At 37.9% G+C, this 17369-nt stretch overlaps 3 protein-coding genes across 11 annotated transcripts; all 3 read left to right on the top strand.

Annotated features, from left to right (window-relative positions):
- The first annotated feature begins 140 nt into the window (after positions 1-140).
- Positions 141-3174, top strand: LOC111445900 (rust resistance kinase Lr10-like). 4 transcript variants are annotated; one of them, XM_023084435.1, is made up of 3 exons: positions 141-451; positions 762-838; positions 1649-3174. In XM_023084435.1, exons 1-3 carry the CDS (start codon positions 426-428, stop codon positions 2935-2937), a joined length of 1392 nt encoding a protein of 463 aa, XP_022940203.1. In that variant the 5' UTR covers positions 141-425; the 3' UTR covers positions 2938-3174. The 4 variants fall into 4 exon arrangements, with proteins under 4 accessions (XP_022940203.1, XP_022940204.1, XP_022940205.1 ...); XM_023084436.1 differs by having other exon boundaries at positions 141-669; positions 774-838; XM_023084437.1 differs by having other exon boundaries at positions 141-669; positions 743-838.
- A 730-nt stretch (positions 3175-3904) lies between these two features.
- LOC111446684 (protein KAKU4-like) lies at positions 3905-9986 on the top strand. Of its 5 annotated transcripts, none has more exons than XR_002711127.1 (12): positions 3905-4237; positions 5552-5616; positions 6051-6154; positions 6570-6685; positions 6761-6903; positions 7267-7449; positions 7623-7893; positions 7979-8058; positions 8433-8466; positions 9104-9188; positions 9269-9826; positions 9884-9986. XR_002711127.1 is itself a non-coding variant. In XM_023085606.1 (12 exons), exons 1-12 carry the CDS (start codon positions 3982-3984, stop codon positions 9630-9632), a joined length of 1671 nt encoding a protein of 556 aa, XP_022941374.1. In that variant the 5' UTR covers positions 3905-3981; the 3' UTR covers positions 9633-9844. The 5 variants fall into 5 exon arrangements, 4 of the variants coding, with proteins under 4 accessions (XP_022941374.1, XP_022941373.1, XP_022941372.1 ...); XM_023085606.1 differs by lacking the exon at positions 9884-9986 and having other exon boundaries at positions 9269-9456; positions 9487-9844; XM_023085607.1 differs by lacking the exon at positions 9884-9986 and adding an exon at positions 4360-4478 and having other exon boundaries at positions 4123-4237; positions 9269-9844.
- Positions 9987-11370: 1384 nt separating this feature from the next.
- LOC111446114 (plasma membrane ATPase 4-like) lies at positions 11371-16985 on the top strand. 2 transcript variants are annotated; one of them, XM_023084776.1, is made up of 16 exons: positions 11389-11552; positions 12161-12280; positions 12371-12607; positions 12690-13451; positions 13539-13661; positions 13749-13853; positions 13945-14089; positions 14184-14348; positions 14900-15138; positions 15227-15259; positions 15350-15431; positions 15527-15687; positions 15796-15969; positions 16066-16248; positions 16337-16518; positions 16658-16985. In XM_023084776.1, exons 1-16 carry the CDS (start codon positions 11502-11504, stop codon positions 16752-16754), a joined length of 2859 nt encoding a protein of 952 aa, XP_022940544.1. In that variant the 5' UTR covers positions 11389-11501; the 3' UTR covers positions 16755-16985. The 2 variants fall into 2 exon arrangements, with proteins under 2 accessions (XP_022940546.1, XP_022940544.1); XM_023084778.1 differs by lacking the exons at positions 16066-16248; positions 16337-16518; positions 16658-16985 and having other exon boundaries at positions 11371-11552; positions 15527-15706; positions 15796-15880.
- The last annotated feature ends 384 nt before the right edge of the window (positions 16986-17369 follow it).

Below are 17369 nucleotides of genomic sequence, written 5' to 3'. Positions count from 1 at the left end.
GGTGGCTCAATCCCAAAGCATTCCGAGTATCGAATTTCGAAAAATATTGATATTTTATAAGCAAATTACAAAATTAATGTTTATTTATTTGCAATTTAGGCCAAATTTTAGCGAAAGAGTTTCAACTCAACGTCATTTTCATTTAGCTACGCCAGTTGGTCCCATTGGCAGTCTGAGAAGAAAGGACGCAACGCGAAACTTCATCTTTCATCTTCCCGCGTAAGGAAAATGTCAAATTCGAGATATCGCAAACGGAGGAGTCTAGTCAAGCACGGAAAATTCAAGGTTACTTCCGATTCTACTCTTCTCTTCTCTTTTAAGAACCAAATCCCTCACGAATCGGTCCTGTTCTTCAATCCTTCGTCTTCTCCACTATCGCTAATCCTCTGTAAAATCCTCACTCTCGGAACCCTAGCCAAGGAGAAATGATCGAAATAGCTCTGTTATGCCAGCAAGTATCTGCGATTCTATTCATCTTAATGGCTGATTGTGAAAATTACGAATCGCAATCTGAGTTATGTTAGTAACTTTCAAATCCCTCACGAATCGGTCCATTTCTAATCTATTTGTTCTTCAATCCTTCATCTTCTCTCGAGCTAATCGCCTGTAAAATCCTCACTCTCGGAACCCTAGCCAAGGAGAAATGATCGAAATAGCTCTCTTATGCCAGTAAGTATCTGCGATTCTACTGATTTTAATGGCTGATTATAAAGTTACGAATCGCAAATCTGAGTTGTGTTAGTAACTTTTGTTTCTATCAGATCCGATTGGATGTTCTCCCCACCAGATTCGTCGTTTACTAGCCCCGAAAAGGCATTCAATTCCATGATTATTCTCTGTAAGTATTTCTAAATTTTTTTACTTGTTCGTCAGTAATTTCAGGTTTATCATGCGCGGAATGATTTTTTGAGTTCTGAAAATCGAATGAACCGTTTCGTTTGAGATTAGTATATAATTTTTAAAAAAGGTTTGTGTAACTATGCTTCTTATATCCGCGAGTGGGAATGGGATTGGAGGATGGGTTTGGGACCTTTTCTTTTTTCTTTCATTTTTAATATATATATATTTTTAAATAATTTATTCAGTTTCTAATAACTTTTTAATAGAGAAATTTCATTTTCTTATATAATATCTCTATTATAATAAATTTAATAATATTTTATATATCTAAGTATGCTATATTGTTGAACATAATTTCTCAATTCCTCAATTTAATATTATAATACAATATCTGCATGCTTTTATATATATATATATATGAGACATATGGATTTATACAAGAATAAAGACGAGAAATATAATCTTGTTCAGAATTTCGGAGTAAAAATTTCTTTTCACTATTTCTCTTACTTTCCGTTTATGTGTATTTAAAACTGGCAACAAAATTTAAAAACTCCACAAAATACTTTAAAACTCTATGGTGGGTCTCAACGAGGTTAGAAACTTTTAAAAGTTTAATTTTTAATTTTTAATTTGTTTTAAAATAACTCTCATGTCAACTGAAAAATCGGTTGTATTCGAAAAGGAAACAAATTTACGAGATAGCGTTTTGGTTGAAACGAATGTTGTACGTGTATATATATATGTGTGTGTATAGCAAAAGATTGATTTGTTTAGATAGGTCGGTTGATTGTTATATGATTTTCAGATGTGGTGGGGTCGGTGGTTTCGTTGTTGGTTTTTGGAGTGATTGGCATATGTCTATACAAGTTTGTCAAGAAAGCTACACCAGACGTTGTAAGAGAATTAAGGAACATAACTGTAGCTCCTCCTCTTGCACCTGCACCTCATGTGTCTCTTCCTCCCCCTGTTATCTGGGAAGCCGATGCACCAACAATGGAGAAGTTCTTCAGAGAGATAGCCGAAGAAAAACCGGTCAGATTCACCGCTCCAGACCTCTATTCCTTCACAAGCAACTACTCCACTCGCCTCGGCTCCGGTGGCTTCGGAGAGGTTTACAAAGGCCAGTTCCCGAACGGCGTCAACATCGCCGTGAAGGTCCTTAAGAAAAGCTCAGACAAAAGAGCTGAAGAACAGTTCATGGCTGAGGTTGGTTCCATTTGCAGAACTTATCATATCAATTTGGTTAGGCTTTATGGGTTTTGTTATGACCATTTCATGAGTGCGCTTGTTTTTGAGTATCTGGAAAATGGGTCATTGGATAAGTACTTATTTGACAGAAAACAAGCCATGGAATGGGAGAAATTGCATGATATAGCCATTGGGACTGCAAGAGGGCTTGCTTATTTGCATGAGGAATGTCAACAAAGAATCATTCATTATGACATTAAGCCAGCCAATATTCTTCTTGATTCCAACTTTTTCCCCAAAGTTGGTGATTTTGGGCTTGCCAAGCTTTGCAATAGGGACAACACTCACGTGTCGATGAGCGGCTTTCGAGGTACTTTTGGATACTCGGCGCCAGAGTTTTTCCTCACGAACTACCGCGTGTCGCATAAGTGCGATGTTTATAGCTTTGGAATTGTGTTGTTTGAGATCGTTGGAAGGAAGAGGAATGCTGGGGTGACTGATTCTGGGAATCCTGATTGGTTTCCGGAGAAGGTGTGGGATGCTTTTGAAAAGGGCGTGTTGGATGAGTTGGTTGTTGGGTGTGGGATTGGCGAGGGGGATAGGGAGAAGGCGAGCCGGGCGTGCGTGGTGGCTCTGTGGTGCGTGCAGGACGCGCCGGATGAGCGGCCGCGGATGAGTGCGGTGGTGAAGATGTTGGAGGGAGGAGTGGATATTGTGGCGCCGCCTAAGCCTTTTCAGTATTTGAATCCAATGCGAATGGGGAGCACTAGTGGTTCTTCAGGCAGCTCAGAACAAACCAAGTCTGGTAGTTCACAGAACTCCACGGCTACGGACACCAATTCTCGATGGTATCGGAACACTACGACAATCATGAGGAAATATGAAATACAAATGGCTTCTTCTTGATCTCATGGGCTCTGATTAAGGAGCCACAGCGCCTGTGTTTGGGGTGCAATGCCTTCTGAAATGCTCAAATATTTGCGTATAAATTTTCTTACTTTCTTTTTCGGTACATATTCAATTGATTGGATGTACTTATGTAACAATACGTATCGTTTTGGTCCGTTGCTTATGCCATTAGTATCGTGGTTTTAAATGTCACTATCCAGCCAATGTGAGATCTCATAATCTATTCCTTGGGGACGGACATGTTCGTTGACACACTAACGTCTTTATTGGCACATCTCTGGTGTTTGACTCTGATACCATATGTAATAGCTCAAGCTCCCTCTCCAACCAATGTAGGATCTCTGATGTTTGGCTCTAATACCATTTGTAACAGTCCAAGCCTCCTCTCCAACCAATGTTGGGTCTCACAATCTACCTTTTGGGGACCCAGCATCGTTGCTAGCACATCAACGGGCACACCCATTGTGTTTGGCTCTGATACCACTTGTAACAGTCCAAGCCCCTTTTTCAATCAATGTGAGATCTCACAATCCACCATTTTGAGAACCCAACGTCTTCGCTGACACACCGTCTCGCGTCTGGCTCTGATACCATTTGTACTTGCTCGAGTCCCTAGATATTGACTAATTTAACTTATTACGTATTGTCATCAACTTTACAATTTTAAAACGCTTCTTCTAAGGAGAAGTTTATATATATTTATAATAAATATTTTGTTATCCTCTCTAACTAATGCGATATTAATATAAAAATATAAAATCTTTCTTTAGAAACGTTTAAAGTTATGCAAATATTACCGTTGGAAGTAATCTACCAAATCACGACCATAGAGAAACATCAAATCTCAAAAGCCAAATACTGATTTACTACATAGCCCCTTATGGAAGTACAAAATCAAGATAGAAAAAAGGGTATTATTGTCTTTTCAGTGTTACAAAACGTCAATTTTCAATTTACCCCGGAGTGGGCTATTTCACCTTCCATAACTGGAAAATCTCTCTCGCCTGAGCAAACAAAGTATCTTCACTCTTAACTTCTTCCATGGCGTCCGTTCCTGCATATCGTGAAGCCGGAGGGTCAAGAACCGGCGGGAAAATTGTTCGAGCTAAGCGAGCTTGGAGTAGGAAGACTCCTTATGAACGTCCTGGACTTTCGAATTTGGGCCCTGGAGGAAACCCTAGTTGGATCTCCAGGTTCATTTTCTCGCCCACTCTCACCATTGCTTCCGGCGCCGGAAAGTTTCTCTCTTCTGTCTTCATTTCCGAGTCCTCCTCCTCCTCCTCCGACAGTGATTCAGGTTGGCTTACTTTGAACTGAATTTTTGTGTATGTTTTGTGAGAACTATGTGGATAGAGTAGCTTTTTTTTTTTACTAATGGTTAGGAGTGACTAATATGGTTGTGGTGCTTCGAAATGTAAGGTTGTTTTGAGGAAATGAGAAGTAGGTAGAACACTGAAGTTGGGGACGAGCTCAAGAAGGGCAAAATGTAGTTTGGAGTTTGAATGTGGATGGGAAATGGAGGAAGTACTAGAAAAGAAGTAAGCAACTCATGGTAAACTTTATGGTGTTTGCTGTTAAGTATATGCAGTAAGATGGTCAAGGAGGCTGAAATTGGGTGGTATGCTGTGGCATGGGTTCATGAAATTTTAGATTACAGTAATATTGATTCTCATTTAGGATGCCTAATTTACTTTCATGTACGTAGTTGGTCGATCTTTCTCGTGTGTTTGCAATATTACGACTTAGAATTCAAAAATTAACTTAAAAGTGTAACTCCAGGCTTCCAGCCTTAAGGTTACATTTGAAATGTGCTAGTTCTTCAAAAACTAGTTTTGAGCCCTGGGTTTCTATTTCAAGGTCATGTCATGATGTCTGCGGGAGTTTGATCCATCTTAGAACAAGAAGCAGCATTTTGGTTGTTTTAGTGAAAAGTTACAATCAAGAATCTATACACTCCGAGGGAGCTTATAAGAGTACACCCAATTAAAATCAATTACAACAAAAGAACAAGTACAAAATTCGTTAGGAAACCTTGTGAAGAGAAATGAAACTTTCTAGCGCCTCGACAATTGTAAGAGTTGGTGAGGAATTGAACTTGGATATTCAATTCGGGTTTCCTTTCCTTCAGAAAATTTGAACGTTCATCAAGATGTACTTAAGGAGTCTTTAAATACTAGCTTGCTTGGTTCAAACCATTTTTCCATTGAATTGTGGCCCATGGCATTGAGGTGTGTAAGAGAAAACAACATTGAAGCTGGCATTCTCAAGATTCTCAGACATGACCTTTCCAAATTGATTTATGGCCCTGAGGCTATCTCAAATCACTTTACTACATTAAATATGTTTTGAATATTGGTTTGGTCATTGTCATAGAACAAAATTGTATCATCATTGACATGAGAGTTGTATGTTTTTGGACTGAATTCATTTCTTGTAGGCATGGTCAGACTCCCTTCTTTTGGGTGACGTTTTTTTTTTTTAAATATGTCCTTGTATTCTTTCAATTATTCTCAATGAAAACATTGTTTCTTGTAAAAAAAAAAAAAAAAGTTCTCTGCTTCTAGTTTGCTTATATGTCTCTTTTAAAGATGTATTGCATCTTATTTAACAGAGGATGATGTCGAAGATGATGTTCATGATGACAATCGTGACTTCCAGGGAAATGGAGTGAAGAAGGTAAACAATCTAGATGTTAAATCATGTACTTGTTGAGGTGTTTTCTCATAAAATTTAAATTAGTTGGTTTGTCTCATTATCAGGCAATATAAGAAATATCTCAATATTTTTCTAGCAGACTTGCTAATTGGGTGTTGTAATTTCATGTTTTAATAACATCATTGTTATTTTAATTCTTTTTATGTTGAAAGAAATAATTTTCATAATTAAGTGATCTAGGATTGTACTAGAGTTGATGGTTTGAGGGTTCACTAGTGCTATGTGGGTATACAAATCAATAAAATATATTTATGGAAGATCTATTCTTGATTCAACATGTTATCCATATAAATAAATTATATGTGACAAAATCAAAGTGTAAAACAATGGATAATTTGGTATTTGATTTAAATAGACTACACCAGTGTGTCTGATTGATATTTTTATGTTGGAAGAGCGGGACAACAGAGATGGTCAATTCATTTAGGGACTTTCCTCCAGAGAAGAAAGATGGCAAGCGTCTAATTGAACAGCTTCTGATGCAGGAAACCTTCTCTAGGTATGACAATAATTTTTTGAGGAGTTCTGCTGGAACTTGTTCATTGTTCATTGTTCTGCTGGAACAATAATTTGGTCTAGACATTTCTTATGTAGTTCTCTATTAGTTAACTGGAAAAAGAGAATTTCCGTTTTGTTTTCTATGATTAACAATGCTCATCTTGGTTTTACTAGCTTGCTTGCTCTTTTATCTTGATGAATGCTATGGTTTCAGTTTATATAGACGCTGAAATAAGTTATTGTTCTCCTTCAAACTTAAATCCTTAATATGTTCAATGATTGATGTTCTCATGGTTAAATAGTTTAGTTCATGAGTGAAAAATGACAACAAATTGAGTTAGGTCACTAACACTTGGATGATAGCCTTCAATTATTTGTTACCAGTGCCTTCTTGTTCATCACTTTCATTCAAGCAGGGCAGAGCGTGACAAGTTATTTCAGATAATTGAATCAAGGGTTGTAGAATGTCAAAGCATTGAAGGAGAGGCTGCAGGGCGGCTGACTGAGCTTTCAAACAAAGCAGTTGATAGTGGTACTGATCTTTCAATTTCCAGTAAACCATAATTTTATCTTATGCAAATAATGAATCGTGTACAAATTGATACAGATGATGGCGGGTCTGCAGTCTGCAGCACAGCAATTCTTGAGGCGAAAGCATGGTTGAATGAAAAACGATTAGGATTGGGGTCTAGTTCGCCATTGGAATTGGATCATGGGCCATGCACCTTGAATTCCACGATGTTGCCAGTGGTTGGTGATTTTTTCTTTTGTTATTCTTGAATGGCATATGAATAATCACGTAATGGATCAACTTTTGTTTACATTACACTTACAGTTCAACATTCCCCTCAGTTCACTTGTCAAGTAACTCCATTTCTGAGCAAATGGTTTATTTGTACGCATGAACATCCTATCTGCCACATATAAATTTGATTATTTCTTGCTAATTGTTACGCTTTAGTGGTTTCTTACACTCCATATTATTCTCAATGATTTTGTTCTTCTTTAGAGTTGGTATGATAATACTATAATACTCTAATACAAAATTTAGAGTTGGTATGTGTCCTTATATAGGTTTTTCTTCTTGGAATATTGAAGTATATGCTGCTGCAGGTTAATGATGAAGAGACGGGTTCACTTGTAGATGTAGCCAAATCATACATGCGAGAACGCCCTCTATGGGCCTCTCCTTCTGCGAATAATTTTGAGTTTAAGTCTCCTTCACCATCAAGGTTACGGCTCTTCAAAGAAGAAACATCATTTTCAGTTAGTGGAAACCCACTTTCTTCATCTAAGGTACCATTTTATCCATTAAACTATAGTCACGATGCTTCTCCAAAACATTTTCCCCATCTTACAATTTTTTAGTATGATCGTCTTCCAAGTCACGACCCCCATATGAAAGTTTAATTGATAAATACTTTTGAGTTTCTCAATCTGTGATTCTGTTTGTTGACATTGGGGTGCAGATCAAAAGGGAATCTCCTGCCAGTGGATCATGGAACATCCAGGAGGAAATACGACGCGTGCGATCAAAAGCAACCGAGGAAATGCTAAGATCCCGCTCATCAGCCAAGCTTGATTGGTCTTCATTTGCTTCAGACTACAAAGGTAATTTGAGTTCTGCACGTTCAGACTATCCGAAAATTCACAGTGAAGATAAAACGCAACATGCTGTACAGTCGATAGATAAATCAATAAATTGGTCTGCAGACATTTCTGTCACTCATGACTTATCAGGTATGCATTTCTGCGAGTTGAACAATGTACTTACATTTGTAAAAGATAGTCCCTGAACATTGTGACCCTCATTTGCACCTCACAGAGTCAAAGATCACACAAGATATGCCAGAAAATGGAGCTTGCTTACTTGGCTCAGCCAGCATTATTCAACAACAGGATAAGGTAACAGACTCCCAAAAGGGCTTTGTTAGGCCTCCAATTGCAAATGTACATTATAGGAGGGGCAAATTGCAAAACCAGTTCGTTAAATTTTATACTTCGTATCTAGGGGAGGGGATGTGACCACTTCTTAGATTGGCTGTGGGTGGCTTGTAGGGTGATTTTCGCCCTGTTTGGTATCGCTATACGTAAATAAGACTAGATATCTACCAGCTTTTTTAAATTACTTCTCGGCCGTCATCTATACATATTTGGCTGTCTTGAGAGTTATTAACTCTGCCTGTTCTACTGAAAGTTCGCTAACACCTCAGTCTGAGTAGAATGGTACTGATTTTATTAGATGCTTGATACAGTTCTATTATGCCTTTTCCTTGCAGGATTTTGAAACCAATCCTACCAATGAGAGGAAAGGTGCGTAATAGTTTTATCCTATGTTTGTAGGATTAAGCTGTAGTTCTATAGGATTTATGAGAGTGATCCCACATTGGTTGGAGAGGGTAACGAAACATTCTGTAAAAGGGTGTGGAAACCTCTCCCTAGCAGATGCGTTTAAAACCTTGAGTGGAAGCCCAGAAGGGAAAGCCCAGAAAGGCCAATATTTGCTAGCCTTTAGGCTGTTACAAAAGGTATTAGAGCTAGACATCGGGTGATGTGCCAGCAAGGAGGCTGAGCCCCTAAGGGGGTGGACACGAGACGGTATGCCAGCGAGGACAATGGGCCCCGAAGGAGGGTGAATTATGAGATCCCACGTTAGTTGGAGAGGGGATCGAAACATTTTTTTTATAAGGGTGTAAAAACCTCTCCCCAACAGACGCATTTTAAAACATTGAGAGAAAGCATGGAAGAGAAAGTCCAAATAGGACCATATCTGCTAACGGTGAGCTTGGACTGTTACAAAAAACAGGCTGATCTAGATATTCATTATCATTAAAATAAAAATGTATAATATCAAAGATCGAAAAAAAGAAAGATCTATGATCAGCTCCTGTAGTGTAGTATATGCTTCACTAACAATTAAATAGTAAACTGTATTTACTTTTCTGTGCAGCATCAAATTCAAGTTTAGATGAGAGAGGATGCTCTACAGTCCATGAAGTTGCGGGGCTGGCCAACGGTCTTCCGTCGTTACCTAGGTATCTCGGTGTCTATCTCCCTCGATTTCTATATCCAAACGAATACTGCATATAGCTGATTTTCTTTTCTTCCATTGCAGTTCCACTGGGGAGCTTGCTGTAGAAGAGAACCATGTCGACAAGAAGATAGCTGAAGAAAGCAATTCATCAGGTCACGACCATGAGGCGAAAGGGCTGGCTGTTAAGGAACGATGCGAACTAAGTGAAGTGTCCATGGAGGTCCCAAATGCGAACGACGCTGATGCCACCGCCGATAAAGTTCCATCAGATGGAAACCATGTTGGTAAAGATGTATCAGAAGGAAACCATAATGGTAGCAAGGAAAAAAACGATGCTGGTAATAACGTTAATACGGTAGAGAAGCCAAGTACAGAAAGCAGCGTAGCAGCGGGGAAGAAGACGAGTAGAATGGCGTATCTGCGACGAGGAAGACGAAGAAACTGAAGGGAGGGAAAAACAGGAAGGTAGTTTGTGTTGGAACCTAATATCGGACATAAAAACCTTTGACCATAGCTAAAACAAGGCTCTTGTATCATGAGTAGTTTGATTAGTTGTACGGATCTTGTATAGAGCTAGATCATAGAATCAGCTTGAATAAGCGACACTTGGGAAGCTTTGTGTATTTAAGTTGTGGAAAAATGGCTCCTCAAATCTAGGCCTTTCTATCATGTTTTGTCTCTCTCCTATTAGTTGCTTTATCGTTCGTTAGAATTTCATTTTAAAACCGTTAATGCATTAACGTTCACATGTACGTAAAACTTATTTAGATATAAATGATGAACGTAAGTTAGAGAGAAACGCTAAAATCAAATAGATAGTACCGATTTTTCTTTAATGTCAGAAGTATTTCATTCTCCCATTTTTCTCTATTATTTTATGTAAAGCGGTTTTGATCTATTTTTTAACCATCAAAATAGTTCTTGACGGGCATCCTAAGGAGCCACCCGAAAAGATTTGGATGTTCTCGTGACACACGAGTTTCTTAAGATTCTCATTTAAAAAGATATATATGCATGTATGTATATAGATATTAACTATCCAATTGATTTTTGGCGGGCATTCTAAGGAACCACCCGAGAAGATTTTAATGTCCTCATGATACACGAGTTTCTTAAAATTCTCATTTTAAACGAATCGCTTATAAGAGTTTAAAATTTAAATCGATATATATATATATACACACACATAAACCATCAAAATGGTTCTAGGTGGGTATCCTAAGGGAGCCACCCGAGAAGAATTTGATATTCTCGTGATACACGAATTTTTTAAGATTCTCATTTTAAAAAAATCGTTTATTAACATTACCACGTCCATCTTGTTTCATCAATTTTCATTATTTATCAATTTTTTTAAAATTTTAATTAATAAATTTATCAATTTGTTCACCAATAAACAACTCTATAAAATTAACTATATTCACATGTTTCATTTACATATACAATGAAGTATATTTAAATTCTATAATATATATCTCAATTTATCTCGATTGAAATTTAAAAAAGTGAATTTATTTATTTATTTATTTCTCTCAAAATCTTCTCTATTTTGATAATAAATATATATATATATATATATAATTATCTTCTCAAAATAATCAAAATAAGCTCGAGTATTTCTGTTGGATGATGGAAGTCCCACATCGACTAATTTAGGGTGTGATCATGGGTTTATAAGTGATGAATACTAACTCCATTGGTGTGAGACCTTTTGGGGAAGCCCAAAGCAAAGCCATGAGAGCTTATGCTCAAAGTGGACAATATTATGCCATTGTGGAGAGTCGTGTTCGTCTAACAATTTCAAGTTAAAATCAAATCTAATATTTCATTAATTTTTTAAAAATAAAAATCTTAAATCAATATAACTCAACTTATTTTTTTTCTAAGGTAGATTTTATTTATTTATTTATTAGATTCTAAGCCATGTGATCTAATATTTACGATTAAGACCCTCACAAAACTTGAAGTGGATAATTATATATGTAGGGTTTTAATTAATGAAATTATTAATTAGTCCTAGCTTTAATATAATAAATTAATTAATAAGAGGTTTGGCATTGGAAGTTAAATTAGTTAATCACGTGGGTAAATTAGGTAGGGGATTTTTTGCTCCGTCAACGAAGATCTTGATTCTCGTTTAGCACTTGGAATAGAATTCATAATGATTCTGATCATGAATTCTCGTATATTTCTAAATTCCATTACGGATTACGAATCCACAGATCCTCCCTCCCCTATATTAAATCACCGCCTTTTGATCTTCTTAGTTTCCACTCAATTTCACCAACCACATTCTTCTTGATCATCAACAACGATGGCCAATCCTATCACTCTCCAAGAGATTCGCAACGAGTCCGTCGATCTGGTACTTCTTTCTCTTCTTGCTTCTTCTTTTTTTTTTTTTTCTTTCTTCACTGTTTTCTGGTTCCTTTATGATCATAATGTTTGGATAATCGCTCGGTGTTCGTAATGTGATTGAATCTTCACGTCGATCGTAACTGTCTTTTGTATTTTTTTTTTTGTATCGAATCGATCAATCTCTGATTGTTCGAGATTATGGAGTTTTGCATGCATCGGCGGCGGATTGTTTTTGCATGTTTTCGTTTGATCGAAAAAACGAACAGTAATTCGAGGATTTTTGTTTGTGATGAGTGATGAGAATTTGGAATCTGCGACGTAGTGATCGTTTGGTGTAATTCCAGTGACTGAGAACTGTGAGAAAGAACGTAGGGCTTTGATATTTTTTGGCTATTCTGATTCTTTGGTTCATATTTGGAGTTCCGTTAAGGCGTTGTAAAACGACAGCGTTTTATATCCATACGAAAATTTTACGGAAATAGTAGAGATTTCTTCATGAATATCTTCCTCGATTTGATCAATTACGTGACGATTCGATTTACTTTAACAACTTTCGCCATGCGGACGCCTTCGTGATTATAAACGCTTTGTTTATGTTCATATTTGTGTTTACAGGAACATATTCCAATCGGCGAAGTGTTTGAGAAGCTAAAATGCACAAAAGAAGGTCTCAGTTCAGAGGAAGGAGCCAATCGGCTTCAAGTTTTCGGACCGAACAAACTGGAAGAGAAAAAGGTCTCATTACTATGAAATTTCTATGTTCTTCTTTCGAACAATGGTTGAGTTGTTTCAAATCGATTTAGAGTACCTTTTGTGTGGAAACAGGAGAGCAAAATCCTGAAATTTCTAGGGTTTATGTGGAACCCTCTCTCTTGGGTCATGGAAGCAGCGGCTATAATGGCTATTGTCTTAGCAAACGGCGGCGGAAGGCCTCCGGACTGGCAGGATTGCGTGGGAGTCATTGCCCTACTTTTAATCAACTCAACCATCAGCTTTCTTGAAGAAAACAACGCAGGAAATGCAGCTGCAGCCCTTATGGCCGGTCTTGCTCCCAGAACTAAGGTTCAGAGCATACTAAAACATCATTATTAGTTGCTTGATTTCTTCTTATTTATCTTTGTCACTGTGTGGTACATATAACTAGGTTCTCAGAGATGGTCGTTGGAGTGAGCAAGATGCTGCAATGCTTGTTCCAGGAGATATAATAAGTATCAAACTGGGAGACATTGTCCCTGCTGATGCTCGTCTTCTTGAAGGGGACCCTTTGAAGATTGATCAATCTGCTTTAACTGGCGAGTCCCTCCCGGTTACCAAAAACCCTTCGGACGAGGTTTTTTCGGGGTCGACCTGTAAACAGGGAGAAATCGAAGCAGTAGTGATTGCCACTGGTGTGCATACCTTCTTTGGAAAAGCTGCTCATTTAGTGGACAGCACCAATCAAGTTGGGCATTTCCAAAAAGTTCTTACTGCCATTGGGAACTTCTGTATTTGCTCCATTGCTATTGGAATTGTTATTGAGATCATAGTCATGTACCCAATTCAACATCGTGCATATAGGGATGGCATTGACAATTTGCTGGTTCTTTTGATTGGAGGAATTCCTATTGCCATGCCCACTGTTTTGTCTGTCACCATGGCCATTGGTTCCCACCGTCTTTCTAAGCAAGGTGCAATTACCAAGCGGATGACTGCCATTGAGGAGATGGCTGGCATGGATGTCCTTTGCAGTGATAAGACTGGAACATTAACCTTGAATAGGCTCACTGTTGACCAATCCTTGACCGAAGTCTTTGTGGGGGATGTGGATAAAGAACATGTCATTCTTCTTGCAGCAAGGGCCTCTAGGACCGAAAATCAGGACGCCATAGATGCTGCTATCGTTGGAATGCTGGCAGATCCAAAAGAGGTGTAGTTTTAGTTCATGATTTCTAAAAATGAGCAAAAGTTTGATAATCAGAATTTTACATTATATATTGATGACAAAATTATGCAGGCACGAGCTGGTATTAGAGAGGTTCATTTTTTTCCATTCAACCCTGTTGATAAGAGAACTGCTCTCACTTTTATTGATTCCAACGATAGCTGGCACCGAGTTAGCAAAGGTGCTCCAGAGCAGGTAAAGTTGTTTGTCTTTGTATTCTTGACTGGTGCAAGTTAGTTTATAAGGATTTGTTGATTTCTCATTTTTCCTTGTTTGAAATAGATCTTAAATCTTTGCAATTCAAATGAAGCCGTCAGGGAGAAAGTTCATGGAGTGATTGATAAGTTTGCTGAATGCGGACTCCGATCATTGGGTGTTGCCAGACAGGTTTTCAAATGTTAACCTTCACTCATGTTATGAATGATCAATAATAGCAAGCTCTATTCTTCAAGCTTATTATTTAACTACTGATCCACAGGAAGTACCTGAGAAAACCAAAGAAAGTCCAGGAGATCCATGGCAACTTGTTGGGTTGTTAGCTCTGTTTGATCCTCCCAGGCATGATAGTGCAGAAACCATCAGAAGGGCTCTGAACCTTGGAGTGAATGTCAAGATGATTACTGGTATGTGCAAAGCAAATATCACTATCTTTACACTTCCTGTGTTACATACAAACAGTTTCTTCTGTATAGCATTTGAATGATACCTTAATTATAGGGGACCAACTGGCTATTGCTAAGGAAACCGGTCGGAGGCTTGGTATGGGATCAAATATGTACCCTTCTTCTGCATTACTTAGTCAAGACAGGGATGCATCAGCAGACACCCTTCCTGTGGATGAGTTGATTGAAACGGCTGATGGATTTGCTGGTGTATTTCCAGGTGGGTTCTGCAACTTCCCTTAAACTTAAATAGCATTGACTGCTAGAGAACAGGAAATAATCGTTTTATAATGATTGAAGATTAGAAAGAGCAGCTGAAAAGCCCCTTGTTTTTTAGTCTTTTTATCAAACTCATAAAGGAAAGAAGGCCGGCCTTTATGGCCGCCATCTACTATATATATATTGAGTAGTGAGGGAACTCCTCTGTTTTTAGCACTTTTCCCAAGACAGAATCTTGCTGCTTACTTGCCGAGTGAGAGCACAGACTATAGCGACTTTAGCTCTTTTTAAGGATTTTTTTAGGTCAATAGATGAGTGAAGTGAAGGGACGAGACACCGATAGGCTAATTTTACATTTCTCCTTAATTTAATTTTCTGTTTGCACACATAATAGAGTTGAGTTCCCCATGATCTTTGTCATATCGATATATGCAAGCTCATGTTTTATCTCTGCCCTATTGTTTTATTCCATCTTGCTGGTTAGCTATAAAGTTCTCCAACACAAAATGCATTGCCACACATAGCTTTTCTAAGCTTATTTGCATATGGCAGAACACAAATATGAAATTGTGAGAAGGTTACAAGAGAAGAAGCACATTTGTGGAATGACTGGAGATGGTGTCAATGACGCCCCTGCACTAAAGAAGGCAGATATTGGCATTGCTGTTGCTGATGCAACTGATGCAGCTAGGAGCGCTTCTGACATCGTCCTCACCGAACCAGGATTGAGCGTCATTATCAGTGCAGTACTGACCAGTAGAGCTATTTTCCAGAGGATGAAGAATTATACGGTTAGTTTATACTTTGATGCAGCCGGTTTTAATTGATTACTTACACAACTCCAACTCATTCATCGTTTTTTTTCTTTCTTTTTTGCAGATTTATGCAGTTTCCATCACCATCCGTATAGTGGTAACTATAATGAAAATAGATTGAAATATTTAATGTTCATATCAACCTATATGGTCTGGGGATTAACATTTCTTTCTGTTGACATTGCAGTTTGGTTTTCTGTTGATTGCTTTGATTTGGAAATTTGATTTCGCTCCATTCATGGTTCTGATTATAGCTATTCTAAACGATGGTATGGCTACCAAAAATGTTGGTTCATCCACTGCCTTTCCTATTATCTGAATGGATCAGGAATTCTAACTTTTTTTGTATACTGTGTGTTTCTAGGAACAATCATGACCATTTCGAAGGATCGAGTTAAGCCTTCTCCACAGCCCGACAGTTGGAAGTTGAAGGAAATTTTTGCTACTGGCATTGTGTTGGGAGGATACTTGGCTCTGATGACAGTGTTATTCTTCTGGATCGTGCGAGACACCGACTTTTGCTCGGTAAGAACAAAGAAGTCTTATATGATCCACACTGGATATCTGTTCAAGTTCTTGTGACGTACCTCTGTTCTCCTGTGTCATGTTTGTATTTCCAATTTCCTTTTGCAGAACAAGTTTTACGTAGCATCCCTGAGGAAGGACAACCCGAGAATGATGGCAGCATTGTATCTACAAGTTAGTATCGTGAGTCAGGCCCTTATCTTCGTCACAAGGTCTCGAAGTTGGTCCTTCGTGGAACGTCCCGGACTTCTCTTAGTGAGCGCTTTCATAGTTGCCCAGCTGGTAAGTAGAACAATAAGTAAAAACCTTTATTCTTAGCATTTTAGCTCATTCAACTGGTTAAGCAAGCAACGAAACTCGTTTTCGGGTACGTGACAGGTAGCAACACTAATAGCAGTGTATGCAAGCTGGGATTTTGCAAGAATAAAAGGCACCGGGTGGGGATGGGCTGGTGTGATCTGGCTTTATAGTTTGATAACTTACATCCCTCTTGATATCCTCAAATTTACCATTCGCTATATTCTTAGTGGAAGGGCTTGGAACAACCTTTTGCAGAACAAGGTAGGCACACTCTTAGCCCCGTTTGATTACCTTTCTTTTGTTCGAGTTTTTATGGACTTCCTCTCCTGTTGTGTCTCCCTCATGATAGACTGCTTTCACAACCAAGAAAGATTACGGGAAAGAAGAGAGAGAAGCACAATGGGCAACCACACAAAGAACCATTCATGGTCTTCAACTACCTCAATCCAACAACGCTCTCTCTGATAGGAACAGTTGTGGGGAGCTCTCCGAAATCGCCGAGCAAGCCAGACGACGCGCTGAAATCGCAAGGTACGACCTACTACCCCAAGTCATCTTCCTTGAGCAATGCCACCACTATAGTGTTACTTGAATGCCTCTCAAGGGGAGAAGTTTTTCGTAGTCTGCGCTATTTGATACTAATTTCTAGTACATTGGTGGACGTGGATAGGTTGCGGGAGTTGCACACTCTAAAAGGTCGGGTGGAGTCGGTGGTGAAGTTGAAAGGACTGGACATCGACACAATTAATCAACATTACACTGTCTAACAACCGATTCCAATGGCAATGCCTCCATCCTTTGTCTCTAACTTTGTTAGTTTTGGTAGTCAATAATTGTAGCCATTTTCTTTTTATCTTCTGCCAACGCAGACAGACAGGATGTTTTCTTTTTCTAATTATTTATTTTTTTCTTCTGTGTATATAATTAATTACTACTGAATATAGGATTTTCCAATTCTTTATTTTAACAAATATTAAAAAAAAAATAATAATAATAATTTTGTCCATTTCTCTCAATTTTCTTTTCTTTTTAATCATATAATTAACTAACCTCATCTTCTCCATGTGATCTGCCACCTCTTCCTTCCCCCCTTTTATTTTAAATAATTTGTCCCCTTTTATTTTAATATATATATTATTTTTTAGCTATATTTTATTATTATTATAATATTAATTTAAAGGGATTGAGTTGAAAAAAAATGAATTAATTCTTTATCACTTGAGTTTGTAAGGCATTATTAGGACATTCCTACTTGATTGAGGTGAGGTGGTTGCTTCTGTGCCTCTTTTTCTTTTTCCACTTTATTCAAATAAATTAATTATTACAAAAAAAAAAAAAAAAAAAAAAAAAAAAAAAAAAAAAAAAAAAAAAAAAAAAAAAAA

Source organism: Cucurbita moschata, unplaced genomic scaffold, assembly GCF_002738365.1.
Source record: "Cucurbita moschata cultivar Rifu unplaced genomic scaffold, Cmos_1.0 Cmo_Scf00008, whole genome shotgun sequence".
NCBI lineage: Eukaryota > Viridiplantae > Streptophyta > Magnoliopsida > Cucurbitales > Cucurbitaceae > Cucurbita > Cucurbita moschata.
The sequence above is the reverse complement of the archived record's forward strand: the minus strand, read 5'-3'. Positions and strand labels throughout refer to the sequence as shown.